The following is a 23,209-nucleotide window of genomic DNA, read 5'->3' on the forward strand; positions in this document are numbered from 1 at the left end:
GTTATAAATATGAAAAAATGAATTCAGAAATATCGTGTCATAGTAAACTATTTAAATTAACATGGGGTCCATTGACGAATTTTGTTAACTCTGATTAGTTGGATTATGCCTTCATTTCCTATTTGATTTGCACATCCAGGGAGGGTGGAGTGGGGGGTAATATATTTTGTAATATTCTTTGGTCGATTGTAAGTGCTGTCTATGACATTAATTGTATGTATATTTTAATGCACTGTTCTCGAATTGGAAATTGGAAATTAATAAAGATTTATAAAAAAAATAAATTAAAGTGCTTTGTAGAGTGCTTCATAAGTGTGCATCATCATATCATAATTGATTCCATTATTTTTTTATTCTTTATTTTCAAATTATAACTGGAGTGGATCAATAAAAATCCATCCCAAGACCTCCCGACATGATCATGTTTTGCAAAAACTGCATCAGGATAGAGGTATCTGAAATCTGTTAACCCTTTCAGACTGCATACTCGGCTTCCAATGAACACTTTAGAGCAGTGATCTTCAACCACCGGTCCATGGACCAGTGCTGGTCCACAGAAATTTCCTGCCGGTCCACAGGGCCAGCACATTCATCAGGCCCAAAACAGTGTTCTTCAACCGCCGGTCCATGGTGCGATCAATGCGGCATTATCTTCGAGCCAGCTTCCTCTTTCTAACTGATTCAGTGCACAAAGCCACGGGCAGTGGCTCCTACCGGCATCCTGCGCCTGAACCGGAAGCCTTCTCTCTGACATTGCAACGTCAGAGGGAAGGCTTCCAGATGAGGCACAGGACGTGCAAGGTGCAATTAGTACTATTATGGGGGCGGAATCTTGGGTGGAGATTGGGTAGAGATGGGCGGGGTCTGGCCCACAACTTAGCCCAGTGTTCTTCAACCACCGGTCCACAGAATAATTCTTTTATTTCTGCCGGACCTTAGGTGTAAAAAGGTTGAAAAATACGGCTTTAGAGGCACTCAACTAAGCACTTTAAGAACCAATCTTAATGGTTAAAACTGGACCTGTGAAGAAGTATGGTGGTTGCTTGATAAGAAGAGGGTTTATCTAAGCTGATCTTCTGATAGTCCACCCAAAAAAAACATTTTTTTCTTTCATTTATCTGTAACAAAGAATATTGATAATGATAGCTGTTTCAAATATTTTTGAGTACCTCTAAAACTGTAGACATAGCCAGGGTATATTAATGTGATATTAGCAATTTGTTATTTCCTCTGTCTAAGGAATTTCTATATACAGTATATATATTTTATACATATATGGACTGGTACACTGAGGTAAAAACCCTATACAGAGGGCTAGTCAAAAAGATCAAATATATCCCCACAAATACTCCTCCCCCTGGTTTACTGACAACCTAAGAACTAAGAAAAGAGAACTAAGGAAAGCAGAAAGGAAATGGTACAAATCCAGGCTTAACAGTGACAGGTCCAAATGGAAGGAACTGCATGAAGAATATGAAAAGGCCACCCTAGAGGCTAAAAAGATATACTACTCCCAACAACTATTAAAGACCCCCCAATAGATCAAAAAACCTTTTAAAAGATATTCACAATGTCGCAAGGAGACAATCAATGCCTTAACACCAAACTCAACAGCAAAACGCTCTCAGACTACTTCACTGATAAAGTTGACAAAATACAGGCTCACCTTGACTCTGCCACACTACAGATGTCATCCTCCCCCGACTCACACAAGATAATTAAAACTACAACTGGGAACCTATCTCACTTTGAAACTGTCTTCCACGATGACATCGCCCAGATACTAGACACTATTTGCCCTTCAGGCTCCAAGCTGGACCCCTGCCTATCATGCCTCCTGGTAGCTGTGAAAGACACCTTTGTAGACTCCATCCTTCCTCTCATCAGTACCTCTCTATAAACAGGCTTGGTGCCCACAAACTGGAAGTTAGCAGTTATCAGACCGATTTTGAAAAAACCCATGCTTGACTCTAACATGCCCAGCAATTTTAGACCTGTCTCCAACCTATTCTTCGTCTCCAAGATCCTGGAAAAAAGGATGTTAAACCAATTGCACTCCTTCATCAACAAACAAGGAGCCCTATCCACCTGCACATTGGGATTCAGGAAATTCCACAGTACTGGAAGTAGGAAGCAAAGGGTAAGAGTGAAAGGCCACTACTCGGACTGGAGGAGGGTCACGAGTGGTGTCCCGCAGGGCTTGGTGCTCGGGCCGCTGCTATTTAATATATTCATAAATGATCTAGAAACAGGGACAAAGTATGAGATAATAAAATTTGCAGACGACACCAAACTATTTAGTGGACTATAGAGGACTGCGAAGAATTGCAAAGGGACTTGAACAAGCTAGGGGAATGGGCGATGAGGTGGCAGATGAAGTTCAACGTTGAGAAATGTAAAGTATTACATATGGGAAGCAGAAACTTGAGGTACAACTATACGATGGGAGGGATATTATTGAATGAGAGTACACAGGAAAGGGACTTGGGGGTAATGGTGGACATGACAATGAAGCCGATGGCACAGTGCGCAGTGGCCGCTAAGAGAGCAAATAGAATGCTTGGTATAATGAAGAAGGGTATTGCAACCAGAACGAAAGAAGTTATTCTGCCGTTGTATCGGGCGATGGTGCGTCCACATCTGGAGTACTGCTTCCAATTTTGGTCGCAGTACCTTAAGAAGGATATGGCGTTACTCAAAAGGGTTCAGAGGAGAGCGACACGTCTGATAAAAGGTATGGAAAACCTTTCGTACACTGAGAGATTGGAGAAATTGGGTCTCTTTTCTCTGGAGAAGAGGAGACTTAGAGGGGATATGATAGAGACCTACAAGATCATGAAGGGCATAGAGAGAGTAGAGAAGGACTGATTCTTCAAACTTTCAAAAAATAAAAGAACAAGAGGGCACTCGGAAAAGTTGAAAGGGGACAGATTCAAAACGAATGCTAGGAAGTTCTTCTTTACCCAACGAGTGGTGGACAACTGGAATACGCTTCCAGAGGGCGTAATAGGGCAGAGTACGGTACTGGGGTTTAAGAAAGGATTGGACAATTACCTACTGGAAAAGGGGATAGAGGGGTATAGATAGAGGATTACTGCACAGGTCCTGGACCTGTTGGGCCGCCGCGAGAGCGGACTGCTGGGCATGATGGACCTCAGGTCTGACCCAGCAGAGGCATTGCTTATGTTCTTATGAGTGCATAAGAATTTCAATACACTGTTAAGCTTGGTGGTAGTTTTAAAAATCAGTGAGGTGGGGCGACCCCCTAAATTTTGTTCGTTGTAAGTAAAATTTTGTGTGTTTTTCATTTTCTGGACAAATAAAATGCGTTAATTAATTTTTTGGACCACCCTACTGGCCACTCAAACATCCTTGCAGAGCAGTGGGGCACCCTAGGCTCTAGGTACAAATCTCACCACTACCCCCTTACATTGCAGGTGGAGCTCTTCAAAACACACCCCAAACCTACTGTGCCCAACTGTACATCACAAGAATAGCCCTTATGCTTGCAGGTATCAAGTATAGTAGGCTTTGGGTGGATTTTGGAGAGCTCACATGTTCCAGAACAAGCATAGTAGTTAGAAATAAGCGCCTAGGTCTTCTTCCCTATAGTCCACAACACCAACCACTAGACTACTCCAGGGACTTGCCTACTGGTCATAACATATGACGATGTCATACAGGCTGGTATGTACTGTTTCTTATGCCCTGGACGTTTTCTACAATATTCTATCATTGCAGAAAAATGTCTAAATCTTAAGCCTGCCCTAGTCCTGCCTTAAACATGATTTTAACATGCCCCCTTGAGATTCAGACGGCCTATGGACAAACTCTAGAGAAAACCATCTTTCAAAAATAGCAATTTGGAAGTTTGAGCTAAAAAAAAAAACACATCCATTTGCTACTTTGTGTCACTTTTTGGACAATTTTCTGCTTTGAAAATGAGCCCCTTAATAGCATAATAGTACAAAATACAGCAGTTTGTTTAATTTTTGGCCTAAAAAAATACAATCATATCAGCCCATTTTATCAGCAATTACATTGGTTGCCCTGTGAGGCACGTATTCTTTTTAATCTCTTTTTGGTCTGGCGCCAGGATATCTAACCTCTCAATTTCATTTTTACACCTCATTAAAAAACACTCGAAATATGTTGGAGGGGCATAATCGAAAGGAACGTCCATCCATCTCGCAAGTCATCCAAAGTAAAAAACAGCTTAAGACACATTTTCGAAAAATGCGTCCAACTTTTTTTTTGTTTCGAAAATCGTCTAATTATCCGTCCTGCCGATCTAATCGTCCAAGCCACTAAATCGTCCATCTTTATACCACATTTTCATCTAACTTTCCGACCTCCAAAACACCTAGAACAAGCCCTGTTGGATGTGGGAGGGGTCTGCAAAGTGATGGACTGAATACCCAGACATGGCACTTAAATAGTGGGGTACCTTACAGGGCACTGCTGTGAACTTCACAAAAAGGGTGCCATGTCTTCTCCTCCCTACAGCTCCCTTATAGGTTACGGTGAGCCCCCCAAACCACCTCCAGAATCCCCTAGACCCACTTATCTACCACCCCAATACCCCTTATGACTGAAGGAGCCACTTATATGCCAGTAAAAAAGGGTTTTGGGGGTGTATAGGGCAGTGCACATGTTTAAGTATCAATGCAGTGATTACAGGGGCTTATGGGCATGGGTCCTCCTCTCTATGGGTCCATAACCCACCCCCAAGACAACTTAAGCTACCTCTGTGCTGGACAACTAGGCTTTCCTATGCCAGGCGGCCAGTGATGATGTTCTGGATTTTAGAGATGAGATTAATATTTTTATGGGGGGGGGGGGGGGTCGGTGTCACTGGGGTAGTGTGTGGTGGTCTGTATTATGTGTTTTCAGTTTTCAGTGCTTATCTGGTGAGTTTAGGTGGGTTTTTATCACTTAGACCATGTTTTACATGGTCTAAGTCACAACGCCCAAGTTCCATCGATCGTGGGCTGTATAACTTTTGGTTATACATGTTGTACGACTAAGTCTAAGCCGGCCCACGTCCCGCCCAACTCCCGCCCTCGACACTTCTCCCGAAATGCCCCATTTAGCTTTGGTCGTTCAGCGTCACTATGAAGGCCTAGGTCGTTTAGAAATACGTCTAAAACCCGATTTTAGTATCGGCACTTGGACGTATTTGAGAAATGTTCGTCCAAGTGCCGACTTAGGCCGGGTTTTGGACGTACTGTATTTCTCTTTCAGTTATGAGTCTCTTTAATGTTTATGTATCCTTCAGTTAAGAATTGTCATAAGAAATTTCTGAATAGGACATTTGCTTTTCAGCCAGGCAAATTGAACTCTTGGTTAAGTCCACTTATCTGTCAAGTGGATTCTTATAACGCTTTTAGAAAATTTTTAAAAACACATATGTTTGATAAGTTTATCAAATAATTATGTATCTTTCTTCTATCTTTTTCTTTTATTTTTACATAGTAACATAGTAGATGACGGCAGATAAAGACCCGAATGGTCCATCCAGTCTGCCCAACCTGATTCAATTTAAATTTTTTCTTCTTAGCTATTTCTGGGCAAGAATCCAAAGCTTTACCCGGTACTGTGCTTGGGTTCCAACTGCCGAAATCTCTGTTAAGACTTACTCCAGCCCATCTACACCCTCCCAGCCATTGAAGCCCTCCCCTGCCCATCCTCCACCAAACGGCCATACACAGACACAGACCGTGCAAGTCTGCCCAGTAACTGGCCTAGTTCAATATTTAATATTATTTTCTGATTCTAAATCTTCTGTGTTCATCCCACGCTTCTTTGAACTCAGTCACAGTTTTACTCTCCACCACCTCTCTCGGGAGCGCATTCCAGGCATCCACTACCCTCTCCGTAGAGTAGAATTTCCTAACATTGCCCCTGAATCTACCACCCCTCAACCTCAAATTATGTCCTCTGGTTTTACCATTTTCCTTTCTCTGGAAAAGATTTTGTTCTATGTTAATACCCTTTAAGTATTTGAACGTCTGAATCATATCTCCCCTGTCTCTCCTTTCCTCTAGGGTATACATATTCAGGGCTTCCAGTCTCTCCTCATACGTCTTCTGGCGTATGTATTTTTTTTACTGATTGTATTTTACCTGAAACATAGAATATGACGGCAGAAAAGGACCGACTGCTCACTTGAGAACCCTCCCTCCACTCAAGGACCCTTCTTCCCTGGAGTATCTATCGATTGAGCATAACTCTGTAGTACTCCCACCTGTTATAGAAACATTTTACCTAATTGTATTTTACCTGATGTATTTTTTCACTGATTGTACTGATTTGGTTATAAAATGCACACACATCCATGCACATTTAGGAAAGCCCTTTGAACTTGCCTCAGAGCTTTCCAGGAAACTTTATTTTTTTTCTTTTATAAAATTGATACAACATATGCATTTATATGTCTTGACAGTTCTTTTTGATACGCTTTACTGCTGTTGGCTTTTTTGGCGAACTTGATACACACAGGCATCCTTTTTTTAAGTTCAGTATGTTTTATTGAAAATTTTGCATAACATAAGAATAAAACAATACTAATACATAACAAGTGATCATGACAATAATGCCTGTGCTGGAAATCAACTGTCGAGATTCTTCATTTTTTGTGGCATTTTTTAGCCCCCCTATTTTACCATGGACCCCTGACGAAGGTTTGTCCGAAACACGGACCGTGTTGGGTCCCTTTATTGGTAAAAGGGTTTTATATATTGTGTTCTTGTCATATTAAAATTTGCCTGCATCTTGTACACAGTCTGCAGTTTTGTTTTGGTTGCTCTTGACAGCTTTTGCACCCTGTTATAAAATTACTTCCATGGTAGCGGTATAGAAGCTCACAATAAACATAAAGATACATTGTTGGAGCGCTATAGTTCTTTTTTTTTCAATTGAAACTTTATTAATAAAGAAAATGCACAAGAGAGCAAGGTTAAGACACAACACAATCAAGAACAAGGGTTATCAACAAGCGAGCTCTCCAGAACAAAATAAGAGAAACAATGCTGTACAATGTACTACATAAAAGTACAAAATCAACCACTCAACCACTTCCCGTTCCCCCTCCTCCCTCCCCCCCCCCGGTGGGAGTGCTATAGTTCTTGACCTCTATAACTCTAACCTGTTACCTTGCCGTGCAGATGTTGAGCAGCAGGAAGAAGACACCGGTAGTGCCCATGGTGAAGAATAAGCTTATTCGTCTTCCAACTGTATTGATAACCAGAATATTTAAGGGACTTACTGCAAAATAAAACATTATCACAAAGGACTGATTCAACCAATCAGAGGCTATTTGTATTTTTGTTTAACCTAATAAAATAACAAAAGTGCACTTAGGCCTGGGTTCTAACAGCGCCTAAACTGGCCAGCACCTTGAAAAACAGCGCCAGCCACATGCCAATCCCACTTAGGTGCTGTGAACAGAAATGCGTCTACCGGCACCTAAGAAAAAACTTAGGCACCAGTAACGTAGGCCAGGGTTTTAAAGGTCTACATTACTAGTGCCTAAGGTTTTTTGGAGAATCAGGCCTAGCGGCACCTAAGGTCATCTCTGCCCCTAACCATGCCTCCTTTGACCTTAGGCCACCATGCTGTAGGTGTGATTCCGGCGCCTATCCCAAAAGGCACCTAGCGGTTTTTTTAATGAGATATTAATTGGTTTTAAATGATGTGGTCAATTATTGTGCCAATTAAAACCATTAAGTTAGGCACCTACCAGCGCCTAATATACTGTGCCATTTACAGAATATGGCCCTCAAAACTTTACTATAATGGGCACTCATCTTTGAGCGTCCATTATTGAATAGCATTGAGCGTCGTTTTTTATGGGGGGGGGCGGGGTGCTAATTTATGAGCACCATTTACTGAATCTAGCACGTAGCAAATTTTTGCCAGGGGGCATATATATGGGTAAGGCATGGGTGGTACCAAATTTACGCTGCGACTTATACTATAAGTTATGCGCTAGCCGCTAGAACACATTTAGGTGTAGACCAGGTATATGTGTTCGAGCCTAAATGATGGCGTGTAAACATCGACTTAGGCTCTGTTCTAGAACGCCAAGATGCCATTAAAGAATAGTGCTTAGCATCCAGCACTTTGTGTGCACTGTAGTGCCTACCTTGTGCCCACAATGAGGACAACTTCCAGAAGCCATTGACCAAGGGAAAAGATTTAGAAGCTGCCATCCTAGGTGATTGCTTAGTCTACCTATAGGTTCGGATGACCCAGTAAATAATAACTTACACCCTTCTGTTGCTTTTCAATATATTGATAAATGTAGTAGGACAGTGAATGGGTATAAATGAAGGGTAAGACTCACGTGCAATGTCTCCTATGGTGCTGATGAGCATAGTCTGGTAGTCGGCTTGACTTAACAAATAGCAATGGCATGGGCTTTGGCTCTCCTCTGACTCTCGGCTCCTGTCTATCTCTGTCTCTGATTTCTCACCACCACAAACCATGTTACGCTCCAGTAACTCAGAGCTGGCCAGAATTACCCCATAGTAAGCAAAAGCTATTCCGACCCTAAGAAAAACATAAACACATAGAAGAGGGAGAGCATTAGTGTTTCCATCTTTGAAACTGAAGAGGTGTTTCAAAATGTATTTTGGAAGTTCTTTCCAAAAAACGTTTGAAAATGTATTATGGAAGATCTTTCCAAAACAAGACAGCAAGTAATAAAAAGAACTCTAGTCAACAGATTACCAGAGTATTTTCAATGAGCAGATGCTCAATAGTATTTCTCTCTGTACTCTTTTTTGTTGACATAAGGAAACCCACTCACAGGCAAGACCACTCTGCGTCTAAGAATCCACTAGCTCTTGAATTCATATTTCCATAAGCAACATACAAAAAACATATACAAACCAATATTTACACATTAGAAGCAATGAAGGAGCTAAAAACAGTTAGCAATGTGGTAAACGCAGTTAGATCAGCAGGGTTAAAAAAAAAAAAAAAGATTTGGATAATTTCCTGGAAGAAAAATCCCTAAGCCATTATTAAGATTATTATTAGACTAGTGTTTAAGCCTGTTACATTAACGGATGCTAGAGTAGATGTCTGGCTGTCTGGGGGTTCTTTTCTTTGTCTCTCTCTCTCTCTTCTTGGACACTGTCTGTCATTCTTTCTGTCTGTGTCTCTCTCTGCCCCCTTGTCTGTCTGTCTTTGTCTCTGTCTCCCTGGCCCCCTGCCTGCCTGTATTTCTCTGATGCGCCATGCCTGCCTGTCTCTCCATGGCCCCCATGTCCCATCCTATGTCCTTAGTGCCCTCAGTGCCTCCTTCCTATGTCCTTAGTGCCCCTTCCCATGTCCTTAGTGCCCCCAGTGACTTCTTCCCATGTCCTTATTGCCCCCAGTGCCTCATTCCCATGTCCTTAATGCCCCCAGTGCCTCTGTCCTTAGTGCCCTCAGTGCCTCCTATGTCCTTAGTGCCCAGTGCCCCTTCCTATGTCCTTAATACCCCCAGTGCCACCTTCCTATGTTCCCCTCACTGCCTTCCAGACTTTGTCCCACCCCTACCCTCTGAAGCCAGCCAGCCTGCCTGCTTGCCTCCCTCCCATCCCCCTGTGCAGTATAACCCTTGAGCAACATGTTTCCATCTCCCCCCCCCCCCCCCGTCACTACCGCTGTCGTGCAGCCGGGGGGTGACGATGACGAACTACGTTATGGGAAAACAGAATCCTAGGCGCAAATGCGCATTTCTACCTGCCAGGGACCTACTGACCACGGAACAGGCAAGTGGGAGTGCACATGCGCACTTAAGTTTTATTATTATAGATTGTGAGCATTTGGGACAGATAGGGTAGTTTTTATCACGTATCTAATTTCATTTTAGTTTGATACATTGTAAACTATTTAGGTCAAAAATGCAGGAGCATCAAATCTTAAATAAACATATACTTAGGAGAATCCACTGCTTATTTTTAGGATAAGCAGCATAAAATCTGCTTTACTCTTTTGGAATCTTCCCAGGTACTTGTGACCTGGATTGGCCACTGTTGAAAACAAAATACCGGGCTTGATGGACCTTTGGTCAGTCCCAGTATGGCAACTCTTATGTTAAAAAAAACAAAACCAGGAAGGTTGGAAAGATTAATCAGGGAGTGGGAAAAACATAAGAACATAAGAACATAAGAACTGCCATCTCCGGATCAGACCTTCGGTCCATCAAGTCCGGCGATCCGCACACGCGGAGGCCCTGCCAGGTGTACACCTGGCGTAATTTATAGTCCGCCTAGCAATTTTTCTGGAATACAATCGTAATAATCAATATATGTAAATTTTATACGTATTGTTAGATATAGTTATTAGCAGGGGCTGTTGAACCATTGGGTCTGAATACAACTTATGAGTGGCAACCGTTTCTTTGAATCAGTAAAATATCTTTTTATTAATGACAGCTGACAAGGTGGTCTGTATAATTGCCGATGTTTGGCCTATCACGCATCACGTTTTGTGATGACGTCATGACGCCCAGTTCGTTTTTTATTCGAACTGGGCGCGTCTCACAGTCCTAACTCCATTTTGAGAAGAGCCAGCGTTTTGTTCAATGGATTGCAAGAAATGAGGAGACACCTGAAGATGGCATATATCCCCTGAAGTAGCCAGTTTAGGCGAAACAGAAAGTCTTTTCTGTCGGGATTAGGAGCTGAAAGTCTCTCTGGAATTTTTCACCTCTTCAGATGAGTGGTTTTCTCCCTTAATGATGTTTTTTTTGCATTCTGTGCCTCTGAAAATTCTTGCACAAATGAAATTGAGCTGTAGCCTTCATCACTAATCTAGTTAAGCTTGGGGTTCATATCATGAATTTTTGACATACTTACAGTTGCTCTGTTTATATATATTTAAAAAAAAGTGTTTGAAAAAAAGTGATTTTGAATGAATGAAAATCTTATCTATATAATTGTAGACGGAGTTTTTTTATAAACCTGTGATGATGTGTTGAGGGCTGGGTACTTGTGTAGTCCCAACCTCTCACAATTGAGGTTTATTTTTCTCCGTGTCATTGTTATTATTGTTTTGATTTTCTATATGTTCTAAGTGACGTCAATGCTTCTGGTGGATGCAGTTTGAATGAGCCCCTGCTAATAACTATATCTAACAATACGTATAAAATTTACATATAGTAATTTATAGTCCACCATATCTTTATATGCCTCTCTTAAGGAGATATGCATCTAGTTTGCTCTTGAAGCCTAGGACGGTCGATTCCGCAATAATCTCCTCTGGGAGGGCATTCCAGGTGTCAACTACTCTCTGAGTGAAGAAGAACTTCCTGATATTAGTCCTGAACCTGTCCCCCCTTAGCTTCATTACATGTCCTCTAGTCCGTGTCAAATTGGACAATGTAAATAATCTTCTCTGCTCTATTTTGTCGATTCCTTTCAGTATTTTGAAGGTCTCGATCATATCCCCACGCAGTCTCCTTTTCTCAAGGGAGAACAATCCTAGTGTTATAAGTCTGTCCTCGTATTCCAGTTTTCTCCATACCCTTCCACCAGTTTTGTTGCTCGTCTCTGCACCCTCCAGCAGTTTTATATCCTTCTTTAGGTAGGGAGACCAATGTTGGACGCAGTATTCCAAGTGTGGTCTGACCATTGCCCTATAAAGCGGCATTATAACTTTCTCCGATCAATTATCAACATCAGCTACCTTCAAGATGGATTATTTTACTGTTAACCACAGTTATTAGTAACCGGGTCTCTGCATAAAATGCTAAAATAACATGAGTCCGTAGTAAAATATCCCATCTTAACGAGAGCCCACATTGAAAATTATGCCCCATATTGGAAACTTTTACAAAGAAAGTGAAAAGAAGGTAAAAATAATTGATCTCCTTAAAGGTTAGTGACGTTGAAATGTAATTCCACAGGTATGAAGAACAAGTACTATGGAAACAGTTAAGACCAGATTCTATAAATGGCGCCTAAGTGCACCTACATTGTAGGCGCTACTCATCACGGTTGTCAATCAACCACTGGGTGCTTTTTATAGAATCTTGCCTAGGAGTACCTAGGCATGCTTAGGCATCGCTAGGCGCCCTAGAGGTAGGTGCCTGTATATTAGGCCAGGTTTTACTGAGCCTAATTTACTGGCATCTAACTTGGATGCTTAACAATACCTAAGTCAACCACACCTATTCTCCGCCCCTAACCACTTTTCAGATAGGGCGTCGATGAGTGCCTCCACTTCAACTGCAACCACTTATATATTTGAGACTTTGCAATGCCAAATGATTGTTGCAGTTGTGAAAATTCAAGCAGTCTCCCATTTGATAACACAACATCTAAAGTACGTATACCTGCCTGCATCCAATGCTTCCAGATGATCTTAAACTCGCCAATTTGAATCTTGGAGTTGAACCATAAGGACTGACACGTGGATTGATGAATCGGAATAGGTGTTAGGTTATTAATAAATTTTAATGTTTGCCATGTGGAAACTAAAATTCAATTGTCCTTATAAAGCCTAGGTAACTTGATACTTAAAACATGACACAAACGCAATGGAGACAGGAGTTGCCATTCCAAGTAAAGCCAGTCCGGAAGATGCTCCATGAGCTCAGGAGGGATCCAATACATACCCTGTCGCAGTATATAGGCCTGATGGTACCTATAAAAGTTTGGGAAATTTACCCCACCCACCGCAATTGGTTTTTGTAGAGATACTAAAGCAACTCGAGCAGTTTTACCCAACCAAATATATTTGGTGAGAGTACTATTCAATTTCTTATAAAAGGACCCCTGAAATAAACTGGCAACATACCCATTTGGTAACAAACCACAGGCAAAATCATCATTTTAACCGTATGAACTCTCCCCCACCAAGACAGATGTAATGGGTTCCATTGTGTGTCAATTTTCAAACAAATGCACAAATGTATTAACCAATGGCTACAAAAGCTGCACCTCTGTCACTGGGAACACTTACCATATTATCCATATCTGTAGAGATGTCCGTAAGTATTTACGATCTATCAAGTCCAGAAACCTCCCTCTAGTATCCTGTTGATATAAGAAAAAGTATAGTAAGAGAGATGCATAATATGAAGCCCCATTTTACAGAAAAGGATCTGCTGACAAAGAACCTTTTCTAAAATACCTGCAGACGGTGGCGTAGTAAGGGAGGGGTGGGGGTGGGGGTGGACTGCTCCAGGCACTGTCTTGGTGGGGGCGCCAGCACTTATCCTTCTCTTCGTCCCTTGTTCCTTCCATGTCCCTCCCCTGCCATGTACATGTCTTCCCTCCACCCCCCCCCCCCTTGCCTCTAGCTCTTCGTGAGAATGAGCAGCAGCTATAACCTGCTGCTCACGCTGGCCTCGGCTCTTCCTCTGAAATCACTTCCTGGTCACAGGACTAGGAAGTGACATCAGAGAGATTGGAGCAGCAGATTGGAGATGCTGCTCATGCTGGCGAAGAGCTAGAGGTTAAGGTGGTATGGGGTGAAGGGGCATGCACAGCAGGAGGGGGGGGGGAAGAGCAGGGGTGGATAAAGGGCTGGGGGGGTGCCTCTACCCTCACTATGCCACTGCCTACAGGACTCTATGTCTATGAAGAGGGAGCAACCATTTTACAAAAATACACATTCCACATGGCAGTGTCGGTACTTATTTGTGGAAATGTACCCTGTAGCTGCCCCATGTGGATCAGAAAAGAGAGTGTAACGATGGGAGGGTCATGGGCGGGCCAGGGGCATTTCCTCAACATGCACACAGCGTTATAGAATATGAGAGATATGCATCCAATTTGCGCACCTAGTTTCAGCTGGTGTAAATGCTCACACCCAAAGTTAAGCATAGATTCCGGTGCTTCGCACTATTCTATAAAGGGCACCCATCCCGATTATTTTGGGTGCTAATTTTTTGGCACCATACACGAGTCCAAAAAGTCTCACCAAGAAGGACTGGAGAACAGTACAAGAAAAAAAAGAACACTCTTCTCAATTTATACCGTTGCTGATCAGAACATAAAGACAAGAAAACAAATTGTTCTGCATGGGATGAGATGTTTTGCAGGCAGTCAGGATTGTATGGTTGACAACTGCATGATACCCTTAGCTAGAGCAGTGTAGGAAGAAACAACTCCATCTGATATTTAGTCTGGCCACAATTCCGGGCATGCGCCTGTGTTCAACCCACTAGCAGATGAACCTGGGGTGAGCAAGCTCTCAAGGGAACGGTCCCTGAGCCCCGATCCGAAGTGCACACTGTTCAGAGGGCGTATTGGTAGGCAGTGAACCCCCTGGAAACAGACTTTTCCCAAAGGTGAGGAAGGAAGGAGAGAAGAAGAAGACCTGTGCAGGTGTGTGCAGGTGAAGAGAAGTCCTCTAGGGTGCTAGAGGTGAAAGAAGACCCCCGAGAATCCCCAACACAGCAGAAACAGGCCAAACACAGTTAAAGGCCTAAAATGGCTGCTGAAAAGCCTGAAATGGCAGAAGATACACTTTGACCAAAGCTGTCAGTTTTTACACAATCTGCTTCAGTGTGTGTTCTTGAGAAGAGCACACTTCTGTTTTTCTGAGAAGAGCAATGCTGAAAACAAGAATTCTTGTGAAAAGCAACCCTCCACCCAAGTCAGCATGACCAGCTATTAGAAGCTTCATAAGAATAAGGATGTGAAACTTAAGAGAATTAACCGCAGTTGTAACCACAGTCAGGCCCAGGTGTTCAAGACTGAGGATCTTAGTATATTAACAGGACATTTACGGGAAAGCAGAGTAGTTCTAGTGAAAAAGGCGTGACTCACAGTATCACCCAAAATACTAACCAATCAATAGATTAACAAGTGTAATGACGTGTAATATGGGTCAGAGCTATCAGAAACATATAAAAGAGAGCCCCTTGGACCATAGGATTAGAACATATCAGCTGTTCTCAGGCCTGGTGTATCAGTATATGCTCTGTTACTCTATATGCTATAAGGTTTATTCTTGCAAACTGTTATTGATTTATTAATAAAAATTATGTTACTTCTACCAGCATATAGAGTGCCGTGTGGTCAGTTCGTGAAGACCCCAAATAACAGGGGGCTTCTTCAAGGTCTGCGAACTCCCATAGTCAGAGCTGTCCCCGCAGAGAACCTCTGTAGCACGAGGGCAAAAACCACAAATGAAAAGACCGAACTATAAAGAAAATAAACACGAACAAAAAAGATAAGCTCCTATAGCCTGGTTTGTAGGAAGAAAAACTAAGTCCTCAGGGGGTAAAGCTCAAGTCTCTGAAATTTGCGGCTTCCTACAAAGTCCTGGCAGGTATACAGAATTAACCCAATCAACCTGGAATAAAGTAGGATTATACAAGAAAACTAATTGTTCTGAATGGGGTGAGATGTTTTGCAGGCACTCAGGACTGTATGGCTGACAGCTGGGAGATACCCAGAGCTAGAGCAGTGTAGGAAAAAACAACTCCATCCAATATTCAAACTGTGAAAGATAGCCGGCCATCTCCCACGATCCACAGCAAAACCGGAAATTCAATACTGGTATCACATCCAGCAGCCAGTATTGAATTTCTGTTTTTTTTGGCTGACTGAGACATAGCTAGCTAAACCGATATTCATTGGCTGGCTGGCTAAGTCCTAGCAGCCAATGATGGACCTGCTTCTTACGAACACGGGACTATCTGGCTGCTCAGCTTAGCCAGTGAGTTCTGAGTATTCACAGTGACTACTTATGTTGTGCGACATAGCCAGTCACCGAACGGAATATTCAGCAGCTTGGAGATAGCCAACGATCTCCCATTGAATATTGACACGCCTGAGCCAATCATCATATGAGTGGGGCATGGAGGAGCCCTACAGAGCAGGAGAGACTGAGCACCCCTCCTGCTACCAACTTTTTGAAGTATGGGGAGGGGGTCTCCTGCTGGGGTTTTTCGGGGATGGGGGGAGGTATTTGCCAGCAGGAGGGAGTCAGCATCCCTCCTGCTGTTTGGGGGGGGGGGGGGGTTAATGGGGAAACTGAGTGATGGGAGTGGGCATCCCTCCTGCCTTTTTCTTTGGGGGGTTCAGGGGTGCATTTGTTGGAGAGGGGGCTTTTTTTTAAGTGGCCATGCAAAATATCTGGCCCATTAAAAAAAAAAGAAGAAAAAAAAAAGCCGCTGACAGCAGTGACAGGAGGCTACTTCTCCTGTCACTACTATCGGGGCTGTCCCGACTCAATCGCTCACTGAGCGATTGAGTCAGGGAGTTTGCATGGTAATGATTTGCACCTCCGTGCAAATCATTTGCATGCAAAAAAGGTAGTGAATCAATCGCTGTTTCAAAATCGGCCAGTAATCAGCCAACAGCGATTGAATTGGTACCTTTTAGTGGATCTGGGCCTTTCACTGATCAGACACTGCTCTCATTGTTGTAAATCAAAGTAATCCAGGAAAGTGGTGTGCTGATCTTTATCAGAACTTCTTATTGGGGGGGGGGGAGGAATTTATCTTGGTGGATGGGAGGAAGGAGTTCATAATGAAAGAGGCCTGATCAGGAATAGAAGCTTAATTGGCGAGGGTCAGCCATGGCCATGCTGCCATTTAAAAATTCACTTTGACACATACATGGGGAAGCCGCTGCTTGCCTGGGATCAGTAGCATAGAATGTTTGTTGCTACTATTTGCGTTTCTGCCAGGTACTTGTGACCTGGATTGGCCACTGTTGGAAACAGGATTCTGAGCTCCAGTATGGACACACACACACACATATCCAACAAGATAAGCTTCAAATCCTACCATGACGGGCTCTTTCAGTGTTCCTTCTGGCATCACCGAGCGATTGATTTTGGCAATCCACTTCAAAGTTGCAACAGCAGCTTGGTTATTTCCAACAGAGACATTAAACCGAGCTGATTCTGGAATAAACTGTGAATGTACATCATGGTAGAGTTATTGTTGGCATTATCCTATGATCCTATGATCATGTTACACCTTTACTCAAATTGGCTCACTGGATACCAATATCTCACAGAATTATTTATTAAATTTTATTATTAGCATTTAAAATCTGTTCCACTGATGCCCTATTATTTCTTAGTAAATTTTTAACACCCTATCACTCCCTCTTGAACTTTAAGATCCCTAAATCAAAATCGTCTAAATTTCAGGTTATTTGGGAGCCATTAATAAGATACTGTAAAGATTGAAATTACTGCATAGAATAAATATTAATTTTTTTCCCTTTTGTTCATACACGTCTGGGTGGGGGAAATATGTTATGATTTTTTTTGCTTATGAATAACTGTTGGGTATAAGGGAGGGGGATTATTTGATGCGAGTTAGAATTTGAAGATTTATTAAGTGATGTTAAAGTATAAATGATTGTATTATTTGTTACACGTATTTGTGAGCTTTAAAAATGAATAAAGATTAATAAAAAAAAATTGTCTAGTTCCTACTTTTCGAGAAATATTTCTGGACTGAGTACTCCACTGAAAAAAAATCAAATTACGTCCCGCATTAACCCAGAGTTATCTAATTAGCACACAGTAATCCAGATGTTTTAACCGGAGAATGCAGGAGCACCCACTCTCCACCTATAACATGTCCCTTTTAAAGAAATACATTAAAAAGTGGTTAACATGTGTTTAGTATGTGAAAACATGGGTGTGCTGACTGTGCTTTAGGGCTTATTATCCTAATGTATTATAAAAGGGCCCCTATATGAGCAATGATCACAACCTGAAATATCCAATTTTCTCTAGAACTTTGTATGATTAATTAACAAAATCAATTCAATGGACACCTTTGCTGAAATGTATTAAGCTTTGGTGGTATTTTTAAGGTTACCATGCACTAAGTCACGTGGTAAGAGCGTTTTGGCCCAGATTCCATAAACAGCACCTAGATTGATCTAAGGCAGGGATCTCAAAGTCCCTCCTTGAGGGCCGCAATCCGGTCGGGTTTTCAGGATTTCCCCAATGAATATGCATTGAAAGCAGTGCATGCACATAGATCTCATGCATATTCATTGAGGAAATCCTGAAAATCCGACCAGATTGCGGCCCTCAAGGAGGGACTTTGAGACCCCTGATCTAAGGTGCCTAACTTACCCCTCCCCCCGCCACCCTTTTTACTAAGCCGTGGTAGAGGTTTCTACCGTGGCCCAGAGCGCTAAATGCTCCGAAGCCGCTCACACTTGTTTTCGGTTCTTTTTGGAGCAAGTAGGTCTAATTTTATTTGCATATCCACTTCATACCCGTCAAGTGGACACCGATCTGGACTCCTGAGGAAGGCCAGTGAAGCCGAAACACGGACCTTGTTGGGTCTGCTGCTATCTATTGTGGATGAACTTGCCTTTTAAGATTTTTAAATAAACATTGCATCAATAAATGCAGTACATGGTGTTACTTCATCTTCATGTATCTCCTAGGAGAGCACATACTATGAAACTGGGGAGGGCTTCGATGGAGACTCCAGTAGATGGAATCTAAGCCCACTACTGGGCAGGACTTTGGGTTTCTGGCCTACAAATATCTAAGAAAAAGGACCATTTCAACTAAATTAATTTATGGAGCATGTATGGTTGGGCAGACTGGATGGACCATTCATTTACAGTGTTACTATGTAACTCTATATGCCCCAGGTGTGGCTTCTTGAAGGCAACCCTAGGTCATATGTTTTGGTCTTGTCCAGTTATAGTAGTATTTTTGAAACAGGTGATTGATTTTGTACGATCTATCTGGAATGTCACTATTCGCTTGAACCCTTTGCTTTTGTTTGGCATCTTTCCTTCTTTTCCTAGGAAGAAGGGTCTTGGTGTCTTTTTCCGTTGGTCCCTGCTGGCTGCCCTTAAGTGTATCCTGAGGACTTGGCTGGATTCTCCTGAGCCAACCATACATCTCTGGAGAATTCAGATGCTCACTCTCCTTTCTTGTGAGCGCAGAGCTGTCACAGATCTAGACTCTGTGCTTGGACTCCGGTTCCAATCCATATGAGAACCCTTTTGGAACACTTTGACCTCTGCAGCAATTATTCAAGGAGGGATACGACTCGTTCTGTTACATCCCCTCAAATTTGGAACTCGCTGCCGATCAATATAAGAGAAGAAAAATTACTTAGTAAGTTTAAAAGTCTTCTAAAAAGCTGGCTTTTTAAGGACACTTTTAACTGAATCATTTAAATTCTATATTATTAGGATACTTTACAGTTGACTAGTAGTGCTGGTAAGCGAAAATTAAGTGAGTAACCTTCCCCAACCTCTTGTTTTATTACCTATCCCTTATTGTTTATGAATCCTTCAAATTTTTTTTCACTTCCTTTTTCACATGTATTGTTTTGTTAAAATACTTCCAATTGTCTTGTTTTGTTTGGGGTTTTTTTTAACCTAATTTTTAGCTAAATGTAAATCGCATTGGATTTGGATTTTGCAATCAAATCAAATATTTTAATAAACTTGAAACTTAAAACTTGAGTCAGATTCTGAATTTACTTTATTCTTCAACTCTCGGGTTATACTTTGGTGCCACAGAGGATCCTGTGTGTGTGTATGGGTGGGGGAGGGTGTTTGGAGTTGACTTCCGAAATACCAATTGCATCGATTCCAGCTAGTACAAAATACTGCGCTCAGGCTTCTTTATAAATCGCTCACAATTTGACCATATCACTCCGCTTCTCAGACTTGAGCACATGCTTCCGATCTCTTTCAGGACACCTTTCAAATATAACCTTCTCACTTTTCAGATTCTGGTCTTCCTCTATTCTTATTTTCTCATTTGATTCCCTATTCACCCAGGAGAGAGCTGCGCTCCTCAAATCAATCTTTACTGTCCTTTCCACCCTTGAGGCAGCTGTTTTTGGGTGTTTACAGAGACTCTCGTTTCTCTGTAATGGCTCCAACTCTCTGGAACTCCTTCCCGTTATATCTGCGAACAGAAAAATCTCTGAAGTCATTTAAGTCTCACTTGAAGGCTTATGATTTCAAAAAGGCATTTGAGCCTAGTTCCTAATAGTTTGTCACTTTTTGCCATGACTTGTGACTAGGGAGTCTTTATCCCTGCAATGCTTTCTCATAATTCTGACTTTTTCTTCCTCTCTCCTTGCCTGTCCCCTGCCACCTGACATACTCCATTCCCTCCCCCTTTTTCTTTCTCTCTCCCTGCCCCTCCCCTTTCTTTCTTTCTGTCTCCGTGCCCCCTTTCTTTCTTTTTCTCTCTGTCTTTCTTTCTGTCTCCGTGCCCCCTTTCTTTCTTTCTGTCTCCATGCCCCCTATCTTTCTGTCTCCATGCCCCTTTTCATTCTTTCTGTCTTCCTACCCCCCTTTCATTCTTTCTGTCTCCATGCCCCCCCTTTCTTTCTTTCTTTCTTTCTGTCTCCCTGTCTGTCTTTCTGTCTTCCTGTTCTGCTTCCCTGTCTTTCTGTCTCCCCGTTCTTTCTCCCCAAGCCACCACCGGGGATGTTGTCTGGAAACAGGCCAACAAACCACCGCCGACGTCTGGGAACAGGCCAACAAACCACCGCCGACGATGCCACCGAGTTCTTCCTGTTTCCCAACGTCGCAAAAGGACATCAGCCTTCCCCCCGACATCAATTCTAATGTTGGAGAGGAAATTCTGGGCCTGCCAGGCAGTGATTGGCTGGCCCGGAACTTCCTCTTCCTGTCAGAATTTCCATTGCCTTTTATGGCGTCGGGGAACAGGGAGAACGCAAAGGCAATGCGAGTCTATCTCAGAGTCCGGGATGAAATCTGCGATCGACTTGCGTTGCCTTTGCGATTGACCTTTTGGACACCCCTGATGTACATGATCATTTCTCCCTTCCTCTCCTTCACCCCAATTCTTCCCCTTTGCTTTCCCCCCTATGTGCAACATCTTTCCTCCCCTCTCACCCATCCCCTTGTGCCTTCCCTCTGCAGCATCTTTCTATCCCTCCATCCCTCCCATCCCCCTGTGCAGCAGAACCCTTGCCCAGCTTCCATCTTTCCCTCCCTCCCATCCCTCGTGCACCCGCCGCTGCCCCCAAACCCCCGCTGCCCCTCCATCCTTCCCTCCCAATCGATCCCCGCCAACCACAACCATAAATACCTTGCTGCAAAGGAGTGTCAGCACAGTGGGGCGGTTGTATCCTTGCTGCAGAGGCAGGGCAGGATTAACCAATAGGCCAAGTAGGCACGTGCCTAGGGCCCGAAATGGTCAGGGGGGCCCGATGAAGGAAGGCATCAACATTGTTTTTTCCAAACGGCGATGGGCCCCTCCAGCATCAGTCGGCAACGCGGGCCCCCCCCGATTGGCAACATGGGCCCCACCCCAATCGGCAACCCCCCCCATCGAGGGAAAGTAAGACAAGCAAGCAACGCGTGTAAAAAAGGCAACGGGAACTGTAATTTTGCAAGCGGTGCTGCTTGCCCAAAGCTTCCCTCTGATGCAGCTTCCTGTTTCCGCCTGGGCGCATAGTGGGGTGGGGCGGGGCAGGGGGGCCCAGTGTACTTGTGTGCCTAGGGGCCCTCGACGATTTACTCCTGCCCTGTGCAGACGAGTGTCGGGCCAGCCTGGGCGGTTGTATCCTTACGCACGCAGACTTGTGCATACGCGATGTACATCTCATCTAGTCTAGTGTTTACTTATGAAGGGAATTTTTAAAACTAAAGTAAAATCCTGGAATCTCCTCAGGGCACAGCACTGTGCCGTGACACACAGTCTGAGAGACACTGCTTTAGTAGAAGCACATCTTTTGAGTGCTCATTATAAAAGAGTGTTTAGTGCCATTTTGGTGGCTGTCAAGGTTTGAGCGCCATTTACTGCCTCCTCACTAACCAGCCCGAGTACCATAACCTGCAATGGGAAAAATTTTGGCCATGCCCCCAATAGATTTGCAAGTGCTCTGCATTAACCTGCGGTAACGGCAAAATCTAGGGTTCCTTTTACTAAGATGTGCTAGCGTTTTTAGCGTGCCCTAAAGATTAATGCGCGCTAACCATGCGCTAAATAAAAAAATACTAACCCAAGCTCTATGGAGGCGTTAGCGTTTAGCGCGTGCGGTATTATAGCACGTGCTAAAACCGCGAGCGCACCTTAGTAAATGGAGCCCCAATGTTTTTGCTGTTTCAGCTTAAGAATGACACTGAAGTAAAAATGAAAGTCAAAACATTCCTCACCTTAAACACAAGGATAAGAACAAGTCCAGGAAGGGAGGCTGTGCGGACAAGCCAGCGCCACCCAGCAATGGGGTTTATAACAGCTGCGAGGCCAATTACCAATAAAGATCCAGTCAACCAGAAAATCTTTCAAACAGAAAGTGATAGACAAAATACACATTTTAATACACCTTTTATACTCCTGACTTTTTTTTTTTTTATTTCCATTCTTTGTCCTAATGCATTTTGAAGATCAGTGGTGCCTCACACAACGAACTTAATTCGTTCCAGGAGCAAGTTTGTTATGCGAAAAGTTCGTTATGTGAAACGCGTTTTCCCATAACAATACATGTTAAAAAAAATAATTCGTTCTGCAGCATAAAATATGCTAAGATGACATAAAAAAAGATAAATTTGTGAAAATGGTGGTCTTGCTGAGGCCAAACTCTTTGACGAGGTCACACTGTTTTACCCCACATTCACTCCTTCTAATTATTTCCCGTTTCATTTCAACAGAAATCACCTTCCTGCTTTTTTTAGAAGCCATGATATATAAAAAATATTGAGTTTATCTTAAAAGGACGACTGTATACAGTGAGAGAGGGCAGTTAAGCGCAGTGACTAACGACTGCCTGCGTGGAAGGATGCAATACATCGGCAGCTCGGGCGACTTCGTTGTGTGAAACGAAGTTCGTTGTGTGAAACGAAGTTCGTTGTGTGAATCAAGACATGAAGTTCGTTGTGTGCAGCGTTCGTTGTGCGAGGCACCACTGTACTTATCAGAAGTTAGTCAGCTACATATCTGAGAAATGGGAAATTCTCCTCCACAGATTTCTCAGGTGCAAAGCCATAGGTTGTTCCCAATCTGCACTGACTGGAAGTAGATTTTCAAAGAGAAACCACTCATATATTTTGCCACTAGAGAGCTCAGTTAAAATTGTCCCCTCTATTATCTGCATTTTCATAATGACTAGCTATTATTTGCAAATCCACCTTGATCATTTTTTTTCGGGTCCATTTGCCACTCACACACTGATGTCCCCTTGTAGCTTTTATTTATTCACTCAATTTTCTATATTGTTCTCCCAAGGGAGCTCAGAATTCATGTTTTACATGAATTTATTCAGGTT

General features: G+C 42.9%; 1 protein-coding gene across 3 annotated transcripts in view; it reads right to left on the reverse strand.

Moving 5' to 3' along the window:
* SVOPL (SVOP like) overlaps positions 1-23,209 on the reverse strand; it is a 96,145-nt gene that overhangs the window by 31,090 nt on the left and 41,846 nt on the right. For all 3 annotated transcript variants that reach the window (XM_033950734.1, XM_033950735.1, XM_033950733.1), the window contains 5 exons: positions 22,101-22,226; positions 16,745-16,873; positions 12,961-13,034; positions 8,348-8,553; positions 7,155-7,266 (listed from right to left, as the gene is read on the reverse strand). In XM_033950734.1, coding sequence (XP_033806625.1) covers positions 7,155-7,266; positions 8,348-8,553; positions 12,961-13,034; positions 16,745-16,873; positions 22,101-22,226 — 647 coding nt within the window. The remainder of the gene's footprint in view (positions 1-7,154; positions 7,267-8,347; positions 8,554-12,960; positions 13,035-16,744; positions 16,874-22,100; positions 22,227-23,209) is intronic.

The sequence above is a fragment of the Geotrypetes seraphini genome, chromosome 7 (genome assembly GCF_902459505.1).
Source record: "Geotrypetes seraphini chromosome 7, aGeoSer1.1, whole genome shotgun sequence".
Taxonomy (NCBI): domain Eukaryota; kingdom Metazoa; phylum Chordata; class Amphibia; order Gymnophiona; family Dermophiidae; genus Geotrypetes; species Geotrypetes seraphini.